Source organism: Onychomys torridus, chromosome 5 (assembly GCF_903995425.1).
Source record: "Onychomys torridus chromosome 5, mOncTor1.1, whole genome shotgun sequence".
Classification (NCBI taxonomy): Eukaryota; Metazoa; Chordata; class Mammalia; order Rodentia; family Cricetidae; genus Onychomys; species Onychomys torridus.
Window position 1 is genome coordinate 99,211,352 of NC_050447.1, and position 13,095 is coordinate 99,224,446.

General features: G+C 42.5%; 1 protein-coding gene across 3 annotated transcripts in view; it reads left to right on the forward strand.

Annotated features, from left to right (window-relative positions):
• Positions 1-13,095, forward strand: part of Dcdc2 (doublecortin domain containing 2) — a 208,089-nt gene that overhangs the window by 179,467 nt on the left and 15,527 nt on the right. For all 3 annotated transcript variants that reach the window (XM_036188982.1, XM_036188983.1, XM_036188981.1), the window contains one exon: positions 5,518-5,618. In XM_036188982.1, the coding sequence (XP_036044875.1) occupies positions 5,518-5,618 (101 nt within the window). The remainder of the gene's footprint in view (positions 1-5,517; positions 5,619-13,095) is intronic.

Here is a 13,095-nt window from a genome sequence, read left to right on the forward strand (position 1 = left end):
TCAGGCACTACTGTAACTGTTTGGGATCCACATCAGGTTTAGCTGGTGAACCCTTACTTCTCTGGTGCACACAGTGTAAGGTGGCCGCAGTTTCCCAGTGTTCTGATGGGGGCATCTCTGCGGGACTACTACTTAGCCTTCCACACATAAACAATTTTTCCATCCCAGTCGAGGTGGTGCTTCAGTCTTCCTGTTCCTCGAGTGCTTTTCTTCTTCTGCCCCATCTCTGTTCAAACACTGTACTGCCAGCTGTGGGCAGCTTGGGGCAAAGGTCCTGTAAGAACAGAGAAGGAAATGAGTGTGTTTATGAGCCGTTGGCTACACACACTCACACACACACACACACACACACACACACACACACACACACACAGAGAGAGAGACACATGTGCCACTGTGTCCACTTGTGCTTCCAGCAGTGTTTTTTGATGTCTTCGTGCTGGGTTCTGTTCATTGCTGGAGGCAGGAGTAAACAGGGTAGACACATCCCTGCTCTGCTTTGGGAGAAAGTGGTGGACAGGAAGTTACCAAACAAACCAGCACCAGGCAGAGAATGACAAGAGACACCAAGTGGTGGCTGCTGTGGAATGACGAGGTGTAGTGAATCATGTGAAAAGGGCAGAGGGTGTGGGAAGTCACAAGTCCCATGATATAAGTGGGTCTCTGTTGGGAACAGAGCGAAGGTCAGTGATGCGGTTGTGCAGTAAGGGAAGAAGTGTGCTGCCTCATCTCAGTTCTTTATGTCTTGAGAAGAACTTGTGTTCTAAGGCATGACGGAAAGATGTTGGAGGGTTTCTAGACTTTGGGATGAATTAGATTGTGTGTGTGTGTGTGTGTGTGTGTGTGTGTGTGTGTGTGCGTGTAGAGGCCAGAGACTGACCTCTGGTGTCTTCCTCAATCATTGTCCACCTTGTCTTTTGAGACAGGGTCTCTCCCTGAACCTGGAGCTCTCTGATTGGACTAACTGGCTGGGCAGTAAAACCTGGGGATCTTCTCGTGTCTGCTACACCTGGCTGTTGCTGCTCTCCTCCTCCTCCTCTTTTTAACGTGGGTGCTGGGATTTGATTTCAGATTCTCATGTTTGTGTAGACCTAGCCATGTATTCAGCCCAAATTAAGTAATTTTTGTTTTATTCTTTTAATCAAAACTTTATTTTGGAGAACTTGTAAAAAAAATTCAGTGAGATTAGCCAATCTCAAAGTCTACACATGTCAATGAACTTCTGTATAGACGGAACAGCCATACTGAAGCCATGGAGCTTCCCTTTGGCTCATACACTTGGACTATCATTTATCTTGTTATGTACCTATCAACTCCCTTTCCACGACATGAGACAAATACATGACAGAGTTAAAACTAGAAAAGCAGTCAGTTTTATATCTCCTTTTATGGCATATGTCTTTACCTGCATTACATTGGTGTCTCCAAATGTAGCTTCCCTCTTTTGGAAGCTAGCATGGCACCTTCTAGTACCATGAACTCTAGTCCTCAAGACTTTGACCAGCGATTTCAAAGGGGATTCTTATGCCTGGCATTAGGGTTTTTTTTTTTTAGATAGTTTGTGACTCTTGGGGGAACATTGTCAGTCCAAATGAGCAGAATTCTTTAAACTATGAGGAGAATAAAAGTGTACCAGTGATTTGAAAGAAGAAACAGGATAAGGGGAACTTTAATTGGGAAGAGGTAGGGAGATAAATACAGGAGAAAAGCAGGGGGTTTAAACTATTGGTAAAGGTATCTTAAAAAGTCACAAAGCATTATATTATTCTCTACTTAAAATTACATAGACCATATATATAGTTTGATGAGTATACTTTTGGACACCATGTGGACTCCTGATCTTGGCAACAGGCACATGTACATTGAAATTCTGTTATAGATAACATTTGTAGGTAATGGCAAGAGTTTGATGTTTATGTAGTACTTGGTACTGTCAGTTCAGCTTTACAAACATTTTCTCAAAACCTGTTCAGAGGCAGCCATTGTGCCATACACAGGACTTGCAAAGACCAAAGCTGTGGTCTACACCTGAAGGGCTTGTAGAACAGCAGGGAGCAAGACAGAGTAAGTCATAGAAATTGATAAATGAAATAGTAATCTATGAATAAACAAAGACAGTGAGATAATGAGTGAGAGGAATGATGATTTTGTTTGGCTGTGTGGTCCAGCGTGAGACTGCAGGTGATCTTTATAGAGTATTAATATTGATTGCAATTTGAACTGGGAGTTAGACTCCACCAGGACTTCAAGAACAAGAGAGAGAACACGAAGTAGACATGCTGATGTAGGCATGGGCTACGAAACAACACAAGGCATGCATTAGTAGTGTGTATTGCTTAGGACGGGAGATGAAGATGTGGTTCTTTCAGTGGAGTAGGAGGTAGGAGAGATGCAGAATGTGTGGGCTGGGAGATGGGGTGCTCCTGTGGGCACCATTGCTTATAAGGTAAAAGATGGGAGGGAAGGAGATAGGAAAGTGAGATTTCCTTAATCAAGAGGTAGCAAAGGAATCCAGTGAAATACTGAGGAGGGAGATGATATAATTGTGTTCAAACCAGGAAGTCAGTGTGCACAGAGGCTAGTGTGGAAAGGAAGAACTAAATACCCATAAGGTGTCTGGAGCAGCCGAACATGAGGAGGGCACAAAAGGAGGAAAGCAATTGATGCGTGAGAAAGAGAGTGAACCTGGGGTTTGTTTCCACCTTATTTCCAGTAAATGTTCACTGTAAACCTGTTGTGTACAGCACTCCAGGCATGGAACAAGGATTCAGAAGACAGATGTGTGCTTCTGCTGTGTACACAGAGGGAGGTAGCACTTGCCTCTGGGATTGCCCTCCACCAGGGCTCAGCCTTCAGGACCTTCTTCCTGCTTCCGCTAATCTCATGCAGTTACACATCAACTCCTTACAATGTGCCCCATCCATTCAAAAATCCAATCTCTATCACTCAGTAGTATCTATTAGTTATGTGCAGCAACATCATGTTTTAGTATTTTTAGGTAATATGTAATGGCTTGATAAATGCTCATGATATAATTTTAAAGTAAATAGTGACTTGTAAATCTCAAGTTTTATTTGTGTGTGTGTGTGTGTGTGTGTGTGTGTGTGTGTGTGTGAGAGAGAGAGAGAGAGAGAGAGAGAGAGAGAGAGAGAGAGAGAGAGGAGGAATGACAGGAGGAGTAACAGGAGGAGGGGGAGTTGGGAAAATGTTGGTGACAGCTGTCTATGGGCCATGAGACATTGGAAGGGTGTTTATTTACTTCCTCTTCTAACTTTTTTAAACTGCAAACATGTTATATCAAAATGAATAACAAGACTACTTTTGAAAGACGCTTCCTCTAAGAATGAAGGGCATCACTACCTTTAACCTGAGTAACATTATAGTGAGTATGAATTGGCATCCCAGTGGGTTCTCTTCTTTCCTTCTAGCTTTGGTTTCTTTTGACTATGGTGAATCTTTCACTCCACTCCAGTCTTCTTCCCTGATGCCAGAGGGAACAGCTTCAGCATCTCCACTCACCCAGGAAGGAGCTCCCAGCCTCACCCAGGCAAACACCTTCATGGTTGTACCCTCTGTGTGTCTCTCTCATCTCAAGGTGGATCTTGCTGACTTGTCATTCTGATGTCTGTTCTTAAGACTGATGCTTGCTATCCAAAGACCATTTCAATTTGACATTATTGTTGTCGAGACAGTATCACATATGTCCCAGGCTGACTTCAAATTCATAATGTAGCCAAAGATGACCTTGAACTTCTGATCTATCTGCCTCTACCTTCTGAGTGGTGGGATTACAGGGGTATATTATTTTGACAAGTTTATGCATTGTTGGGGGTGGAACTCATGACTTCTATGCAATAGGCAAGCACTCCACCAACTGAGCTACATCCCCAGCCTCACTTGTTAACGAATGTGCTTTTTCTGTCTAGCGGGACACCTTTTCTAAAGTACATCTGTTGACAGTTCATAGCTCTGTTTTGCAGAGGTAGACATTGACAATGACTGTTAGTTCTGAGAACACATTCTGCTCTTATCAATAAATTATAGAGCATTCCCTGTGTTGTCTCTATGTAAGTAAGCCCAATATTTGGAGCAAGTCATAGCTATGGTCTACCGTGTCTGTCATCTCACTGTTCTGTAATCGAAGAAAAGAATGTGAATCACGCCTGAGTTTCCGCCTCTCCGCTTCCTCCCTCTTCCTTCCCGGTGTCTTTCCCTGGCTCTATCCTCTCCACTTTCCCCACTCTGCTGTAGTTTGCCTAGGAGATCCCTGACCTCTGAGCACCTTGTGGAGGTCAGTTTCTCCCTGCTTTGTTGGCTGTAAGCAGTCACGGGGAGCAGATGGTATCTGTGAGTACTCTACCACTGACCCGTGTCCCAGCTTGGGTACCGCATCTCATTCATATCTTAGACTGATGTGTTGTTGGTGCCTTAAGTATGATTGTTCCTCAATAAATGTAAACAGGCATTTTGCATGCAGCTAAGGTTGACCTTGCAGCTTTAGCAATGAGTCATGTTGTGTGTCATGTATTAAGTAATTTTTCTAGCAAACATGCCCTTGTTCGCAGAAATAGAGGTGACCTGAAGACAAAAGAGAAGCAGTTCTAGATTGTAGGGTAATCAAACACTGGAGCAGAATACCAGTAATGGAAGCAAAGTTTCCATCCCTGGAGAGCCTTAAACATTTAGACAGAGCAGACATCTGTGAGGGTGGCTGCAGCACTAAATCTGTCTGGAAGCAAATAGACAGACAGAATGACAGATGGCTCTGGGATTTGATTATTTGGCCTGGAGAAGGGAAGGCTGGGGCGAGACATTAAAAGTCTTTCAAACATGGCAAATGGAAACTGCTGCCTTGCAGAAGGAAGCAAGTGGAAGGAGCTTAGCCTAAATCCCTAGGGGCTTAGGTCTCCTCTGTTGTCAAGAGCTTAAAGCCACAGTTGTGAAAATCAGGTAGAAATCTGCAAAACTAAAAGCCTGCTGATTTTCTGGAGGGTTTTGGGAAGTCCATTCTTTGAGCCTGTTGCAGTAAAAACATGTTTCACTAGTCTGAATAGAGAGAATTGTTTGCCTACATTATATTGCATGCATAGCATTCTCTAGGGAAATGGAAATTTTTAAATGTTTTGTAAAGCAGGGAGCTTTGTCACTGATTGCTGGCTAGGAGGGCACTGGAGTCTAGCCAGGAGTCTTTTCCATCGCTGGCCACTGGTACCACCCAGTCAGCAACAATGTGAGGGCTCTGCTCCCCCAAGACAGCCTAATTGTGATCGTGGGACCTCTTGTCAGTTAAAATAGAAGACCTGGGGCCAGGACATTAAAATCCTTGCTGTGAAAGAGGAACTGAATATGTGTGTGTGTGTGTGTGTGTGTGTGTGTGTGTGTGTGTGTGTGTGTATATATGAACTGAAATCCCTTCAGACTTACGTTACACATTACATTTCACTGTAATGTCAGCTTTCAACCACACGATGTCACGATTGGATTTTGATTTTTTTTCACCCGTGTTTGGCTCCACAGATGAAGGCATTTTCAAAGCTGGAGCAGAGAGATCTGAAACCAGGGGGGCAGCAGAAGTCCAAGAAGACGAAGACACACAGGTTGAAGTTCCAGTTGACCAGGTAATCCTCACACCCTGAAACATTTGTGGAAACAGGATCATAACCATGGTTCCCATCACACACTCAGGGGCTAAGGGTTCAAATGATCTTTGGAGTATAGCACGGTACCTCCAGTTCTTCCCAGAATCCCTCCAAAGAACATTCACCTGTCTGTCTTTAATGTGGAAATGGTGTGTTCTTAATAAGCAAGACAAGAGGGAGCTCGATGTGAGCCAGAAGCTTGCAGAGAAAGTCTGATTTAAAAAAGGAGCCTTTGCTGGGAATTTTAATCTAGGAAAAAAGTCATTTTCTGTTGAGAAAATGTAGAAGTGATTTTAAAATGCTACGATATTCTCTCCTTCAGGGGCTTTGAAATTTCTGTGGTTAGTTGGTTTTTTTTTTTTTTTTTTTTGCTTTTTTTTTTAATTGTTCATATAAATACAGCTCAAATGTTTTCTCTGTGTGCAGTAATTTCTCTTCGTAGGCCAGGGGAACAATGTACTTATTTGCATTTCAGGACGGTGTGCTAACATAAGAAATTAAGCCATGTTAATTCTGGCTAAATGCAAGAAGTAAGCCAGTTACCTATATGTTCATGTGTGTGCTCACATATGCACGTGTCTGTCTGCTTACATGTGAGTGTGTGTAGGTTAGAGGTAAGCATCAAACATTTTCCTCATTTTTCTATATCTTAGTTCTGAGATGGGGTTTCTCACTGAATCTGGAGCTCACTGATTTGGCTAGACTAGCCGGCTAGCTAGTCCTCGGGACCACCTGTCTCTGCCTTCGCAACACTGGGTTGAAGATGTGTGCCATGCCTGGCTTTTCATGTGCCTTCTGGGCATCTGAAATCAGTTCCTCATGCTTGATAGCAGGTCTTTACTCACTGAGCCATCTCCCTAGACCCCATCACTATTTTTTTGTTTACAGTAATTCTTTATTAAATATGAATAGCATTATAGGAATTATAGGATATTTTTCTTCCCTTCACTTTCTTAATTTTTACACTGAAAGGTTTTAGAGAGTTCATATTAATGCAACAACGTACTTTTGAAGGCACCAGAATAAATTTACACACAACAATCCATTATAAATAAGGTAGAAGCCTGCTTATCCAAACCATTGGCCCTGGTACCATCCAGTGAACAGATTATATATTATTCTTTTACTTCTAAGCTTGGCTCTGTATTGACATAGTTTGGAGAACTTTAAAACAAAATACTTGAAAAGACTCTATTACACTTTTTATGACAGTCATTGCAGTCCTCTCTGGAGGGTTGGGGTTTAGTGCAGATTCTGGAGGAAGGGAGAGATGACTAGGAGTTGCCATGTGTCCTGTGACTATTACGTGCTATTTCCTTTTCTGAAAGCAAATTTCACAATGGGACAGATCCATGAGTGATCTTCCCACTCATGCTTGTCTTAGCAGGGCAGCAGTGAGCCTGACGCTTGGTTTTTCCACCATACTTTCTGTGCACATTGTCTTCCTGAGGAAAAGCCTGATGTGCCAAAATTCACAGATTTCAAAAATCCAATTTATTTCTAGGATTTGTTCTCACTAATAATTTTTCATAAACCCCAGTTATACTTATTTTTTTCCCTGGGAGAAAACAGAATTTTAGCTCTACTGTGAAACCATAATTAAATATTATGGTTTCAGACAGAGAAGAGTAATCATGTATATACAAAACTTATTAGTTGTAGAAGCCAAGAGTAATTTATATTCTAAAGTCAAAACATCAAGAGAATACCACAGCATCACCAGTAAAGGAAATGTCTCTCCACTAATCACTTCTTAAGCAACCTGTACAGTTTCGAGGGGCATCTGTTTGCTCAGGTGTTTTCTGATTCAGAGGGAGGGGCATGGGGAGGGAGAATGGATCCCTGATGTCAGTGGACCAGCCTTACATTGGCAGTGCTTGATTTCTTATCGGATGTGTGAAGATCGCTGAATAAAATGCAGCCAGGCGGGAGTGACAGGTAGCAGTGGGTGCTGGGCACACAGCAGCAGCAACAGAACAGACAGGGAGGGAGGAAAGCAGGCGTGGAGGCTCAGCCTGCTCCCTTCCGCCCTGTTCCACATGGTGCTGGGATCTCTCCTGGGCACCAGGTGCTGGGGCTGGTCTTGGAGCCACTTTTGTGTCCTACGTAGCCATGATCTGACTATTTTGTGAAGCCAGACGAGGGTGTGGAGAGGTCCGTTAGCTCTGTAACAATGAGACCGGTCCTGAAGAAGACATCCCTACATGGTCTGCATTGAATAGCAGCTTCTTTATATTAGGGACTTGCTGAGGGCCAGGAACTGCATTGCTCTTACCTTAAATAATTGTGGTGACAACCTGGCAGACAGGCCTTCCTTACTATCCTCACTTTCCATGCACGCGTGCAGGCACACACACGTATATGTATACACATATGTAGGTATGTATGTATATGTGTGTGTGTGTATATGTGTGTGTGTGTGTATGTGTGTGTGTGTGTGTGTGTGTGTGTGTGTGTGTGTGTGTGTGTGCACTGTTTTCACCCCAGTGATTAAGGTCTTTAGGTTTGGCAGCAAGCACCTTTACCCACTGAGCCATCTCACTGGCCATGAATGTCTTCTCAAAGATGTTTGTGCAGTGAATGGCCTTGGAGAGCAAAGGTAGTGTCTTCTCACCCTCAATAGAGGCAGTTCTGTCTCTAGAGGGATATTTGGCTATTTGTGGGGACGTTTTGTTGTCAAAACTTAGTGAGTTTATTAGATTCTAGTGAGTAGTGGTCAAAAGTGCCACTAATTACCTGTAATTCACATAAGAACCCTCCCAACAAAGATTATGTGGCCCAGAATGCCAACAGTGATGAGAGGCTAGGTCTGTTTATTGTCTTCTTCTTCTTCTTCTTCTTCTTCTTCTTCTTCTTCTTCTTCTTCTTCTTCTCCTCCTCCTCCTCCTCCTCCTCCTCCTCCTCTTCCTCTTCCTCTTCCTCCTCCTCCTCCTCCTTCTTCGTCTTCTTCTTCTAATAATAATAGTAATAATAATAATAACAACAATAATAACAATAATAAAAAGGCAATGCCTCCTGTGGTTCAAAGCTCAGGACAGTTTATTGTCCACCATAACAATTTAATGCCATTGACTCACACACTTAAGATTGACTGAGAAAGTGAATTTTATGTAATGTATATTTTTTCATAATAAAGGTAATGAAAAATGATTTGGGTTCCCCAAGCCTGGAGCTCTTTTTCTGACAGGCAAACCACAGAGAGGTTATCATGCAGCCCTTTCCCATGTGGGAAAGGGTTTGAGCTGCTCCCAACACTCTGGTTGTCTCTGTTGCTGTGAGCAGCAACTTGTTTTTGACCCTAGCATCCATGAAACTCCGGCAGATTAACATATTTGTTGTAAAGGAGGCAGAGCCTCTGGTTCTTCATGTCCTTCTGGCGCCTCTAGCTCATGTTCTCATGTGAAGGTATGCTATGAGTATATCTATTATGGCAAATTTCAGCTAGGCGGCTGAGTTCTGTCCCTAGATCTAGATTTGTCTTGTTAGTCAGAGACTAGCTGCTCTCTGTTGCCAAGAGCGTAGCATCTGCTGGAAATAACTTAGGAGAAGAAAGGTTTACTTTGTGTCATGGTTTTGGTCCATCATTGTGTGGAATGCAGAACAGAATTCTGGTTGTGTATGATGGACCAGCAATTAGAGAGCAAGGCCAGAACCTGGGCCCATGCTAGAACCTTCAGAAGCTTCCAGCAGCAGGGCTCTACTTTCTAAAGGTTCTATGGCCTTTCAAAAGGTACCACCAGCTGGGGAAGCAAGCACTCACATCACAGTTCTGTGGGGGGAAAGTTTTAGAGTCCAGCCATTGCAATGTTGGGCTCAGCTCTGCTTTGAAACACACGGGGAGGGAGTCTCTGTATCTGGGAAGGCCAGACCAAATGACTTATTAGCGGAGAATTTAGGTCTAATAAGAATAGGGCAGGCTGGGCAGTGCTGGTACTGGCCTTTAATCCCAGCACCCAGGAGGCAGAGGGTGGTGGATCTCTGAGTTCGAGGCTAGCCTAGTCTACATAGTGAGTTCCAGGGCAGCCAAGGCTACACAGAGAAACCCTGTCTTGAAAAAAAAAAAATGCCAGATTTAATGTTTTTTTTTTTTTTTTTTTTTTGTATGTATACTTCAAATCAACCTAGGGTCTCAGGATAAGAACCAGATTAGGTGATACCCAGCACTGGTGACCTGTGTGCCACTATGAGCCTTCAGAACACAATGTTTTTCCAAAGTCATGAGACAAGAAATGACTCTACTTCATATTTGTTGATTAAATTCCCCTTAGCCATTGAGGACCAGGAAGTAGAGGCCTTCCATCTGAGAGACACAAGCAAACAAGTACCATTAAAATACAACTAGATTCTCAGAAGGCAGAGATGATACCTGACTCTCCATCATCACAGTGTGGATGATGTGTAGAATTGACTTTGAGTAGTAAAATAATGTGAATTTTAAAATGCCCTTATGCCGAGTTGTTTTGTTAAATAGTGTAGAAGCACCATGTTGGAGCAGATAAAGTTTTATTTTGTTGTTTTAATTGGAGGTATGGCATGTTATTTTTGGATGCATTTATTTCATGTATATATTTCAGTCAAAGTTGTACATATAATACTTTCAAGTCAACCATTTCGACAAGGGTTACAGCAAAAACCACACCTCCTTACCCTACTTCTCCCCATGTTTCTCTTCCTGGGGTAACCAACTTGCATTAATTTATTTCATATTTTCTAAAACATATAATTCCCCAATTTAATACCTCTGAGATCTTTAAGTCTTACATGAGGGCATGTGGCATTTTAATAATTTTATTTTATGATCTTGTCACTTCAGATTTCATGGAAGTAATCTCTTGATTTTGCTTTTTACAGTTCAGGTGTTGTTTATTAAACCTTCTTCCCAAAGACTGAGGGAGTTGGTTACTCTACCACTCGCCCCTTCTCCCTCCCACTCATAATAAGTCAACACAATTTACAAACATACCCTTTTCCCTTTTTTCTAATATTATTTATAATTATTTTTGCTGGTTTAATTTGGAATCCTCAGGCTATCCTCACTATGTGTTTTCTCTTCCTTGAACCTTTTTTTGTAGACTCTAGTTACATTGTAACCTTCTTCCTCTCTCCCTAGCTTGGCCATTACTCATTGCTTTTTCCTTAGCTTAGCGTTCTGGGCGGTTCTGGGCGGTTCTGGGTGGCTCTGGGCGGTTCTGGGCTGTGGGTCTCCATTAGACCATTATGCATATATGCACACTATGCACTCTCTATTGTCCCTTTTCTCAAGCCCTCCAGTTGCTGAGGCTGTCTAGTCAGTCTTCTGCTTCTCACATCGGCTGGTTATTTTCCGTACCATTATTGGGAAATTCCCTCTGTTTCTCAGGGGATGGATCCTGGTATTTGGATGATATGTCTTCTTTCTCAGCTAAACCATCGTTAAAGGAACGTTCCCCACACAAAATGAAGGTGTAATCAATTTTCCTTTAGTAGTTGCCGTAGAAATGCTCCATAGGAGGCACTCTGTATGGGAGAGACTTTTCAGTATTACTGGGGCTTGAACCTATGGCCTCATACATACAGAGGCAAGTGGTTTACCTTGCTACAGCCCCAGTGAGAGGCTTTTCATATCTGAAAGTGGCTTTGGTTTCTCTACTCAAACCTGACTGTCACTATGGCTAGGTATAAAATTCTATACTCACGTGACTTCTCTTAGGACTTTGAAAACCCTGCTCAATTTTGCTTCCCAATTTGGAGAACAGTTGAGAAGTTTGGTAGCTTTGCCTTTCCTGGGCTTCTGTGATTAGCACTTCCCCGTCTCTGGGCTCACTTCTCTTTTCCTAGCATTTGGACAGTTTCTAAGTAGGCTCCTTGGTGTAGGTCTCTTTGCTTGCTGATTGCTCATTGTGCCTTTCTTATTTTAGTTCTGGAAGAAATGCTAAACTAGTTCTTTAGTAATTCTGGAACTTCAGTATTTGTACATAGGGCCTGCTATGCTGAAGCACTAATTATCTCTTCTGCTTTGCATCTCTATGAATTATTTCTTAGATTAAAAAAAAGTCAATTTATATCATATATGTATCTTACAAATGTAACATCAAAGATACAGGGTGTAAGTCACACAAACACACTTTGTCAGGAATTGAGCTCAATGCCTCATGCTTTCTTGGCAGGAACTCTTCCAATGTCACATATTTTCAACCATATCTATTGATATTATCACCTGGATTATCATATCTTTAAGTGCTAGATACTTTCATATTTTCTGAATGTTCATTCCCCGATTTGGTCTATATGTGTATGTATATGTAGCGTATACCTGATTGTATGTATGTGCACGTGAGTACGTGTGTGTGTGTGTGTGTGTGTGTGTGTGTGTGTATAGAAACTGAGGTTTGACTTTGAGTGTCTTTATCACCCTTAACCCTATTTTTTGAGCAAAGGTGTCTCACTGAAGCTGGAGCATGTTTGAATCAGTGAACCTCAGGGATTCTCCTGTCTCTGACTCCTCCTGCCCATGGTTCTAGGGTTAATGATGCATGGAAGCCTGACTATTGAGTGGGTGCTAGGAATCTGAACTCAGCTCCTCATGCTTGTGCAGTAGTTACTTTACCAACAAAATCATCTCCTCAGCCCATGAGTGTTCTTTTTTATGACATGCTGTTCTTGTTTCATGGATGTGACATCTTCCCTTCTCCAAATACTGATGTTCTGCTATTGAAAACTCCACTGTTTCTTATGAGTTTCTATTTGTCTTTCTGTTTTGTTTTCTGCCTCAGTGCTAGGGAGACTTTTGTGAATCATTAAGGACAGTCTGTAGGCAAAGCTTATCAGGAAGAATCCAAGGCAGGGCAATTGGTTTGCAAGACTCATGGGAAAAGCCTCTCTAGTTTTCGGTAGTTTTAGCATTGCTCTTCTGTTTGTTATGAGGAGACTCTTTGGCTGTTTTCTTTGTGTGAGCCTAGTGCTCAACAGTCAGGACCTCCCTGTGAGAAGGGGACTTGGGACTCCTACCAAGATACTTATTCTCTTTGGCTTCAGTACAAGGGTTGCACACACCCATTCTTTAGCTTCCCTCTCTGCAGGTTTGAGTTTGAGTTTTCTGACAGCTACTCCTATTGGCAAGACGACTATCGACTTTATTGGGCCCCTGTTTTTGTTGCTATTACTTCCTTTTCAGTCTTCAGTGTCTTTATGGATCCCTTTAAAAATCCCCTTTACTGATGCTTTGGAGGGACATTTGAAGGATGGCAGGGGGCAAAACAAACCCATTTGTTCAGTTTACAGTGTTCAACCAGAAGTCACTTTCATCCTAAAATGTCTTCATTTAATCTGTGCTAGAGCTGGAGAACTGACTGCCTATGACCGGATTCCCTAGGAGAGGACTGTTAGTTGCCAAACCAGACTATACTGTGCCTAATCTGTTTGGCATGGCACATATTCTTCAACTGATCTCCCCATTCTCTCACACTGGTCCCAAGTT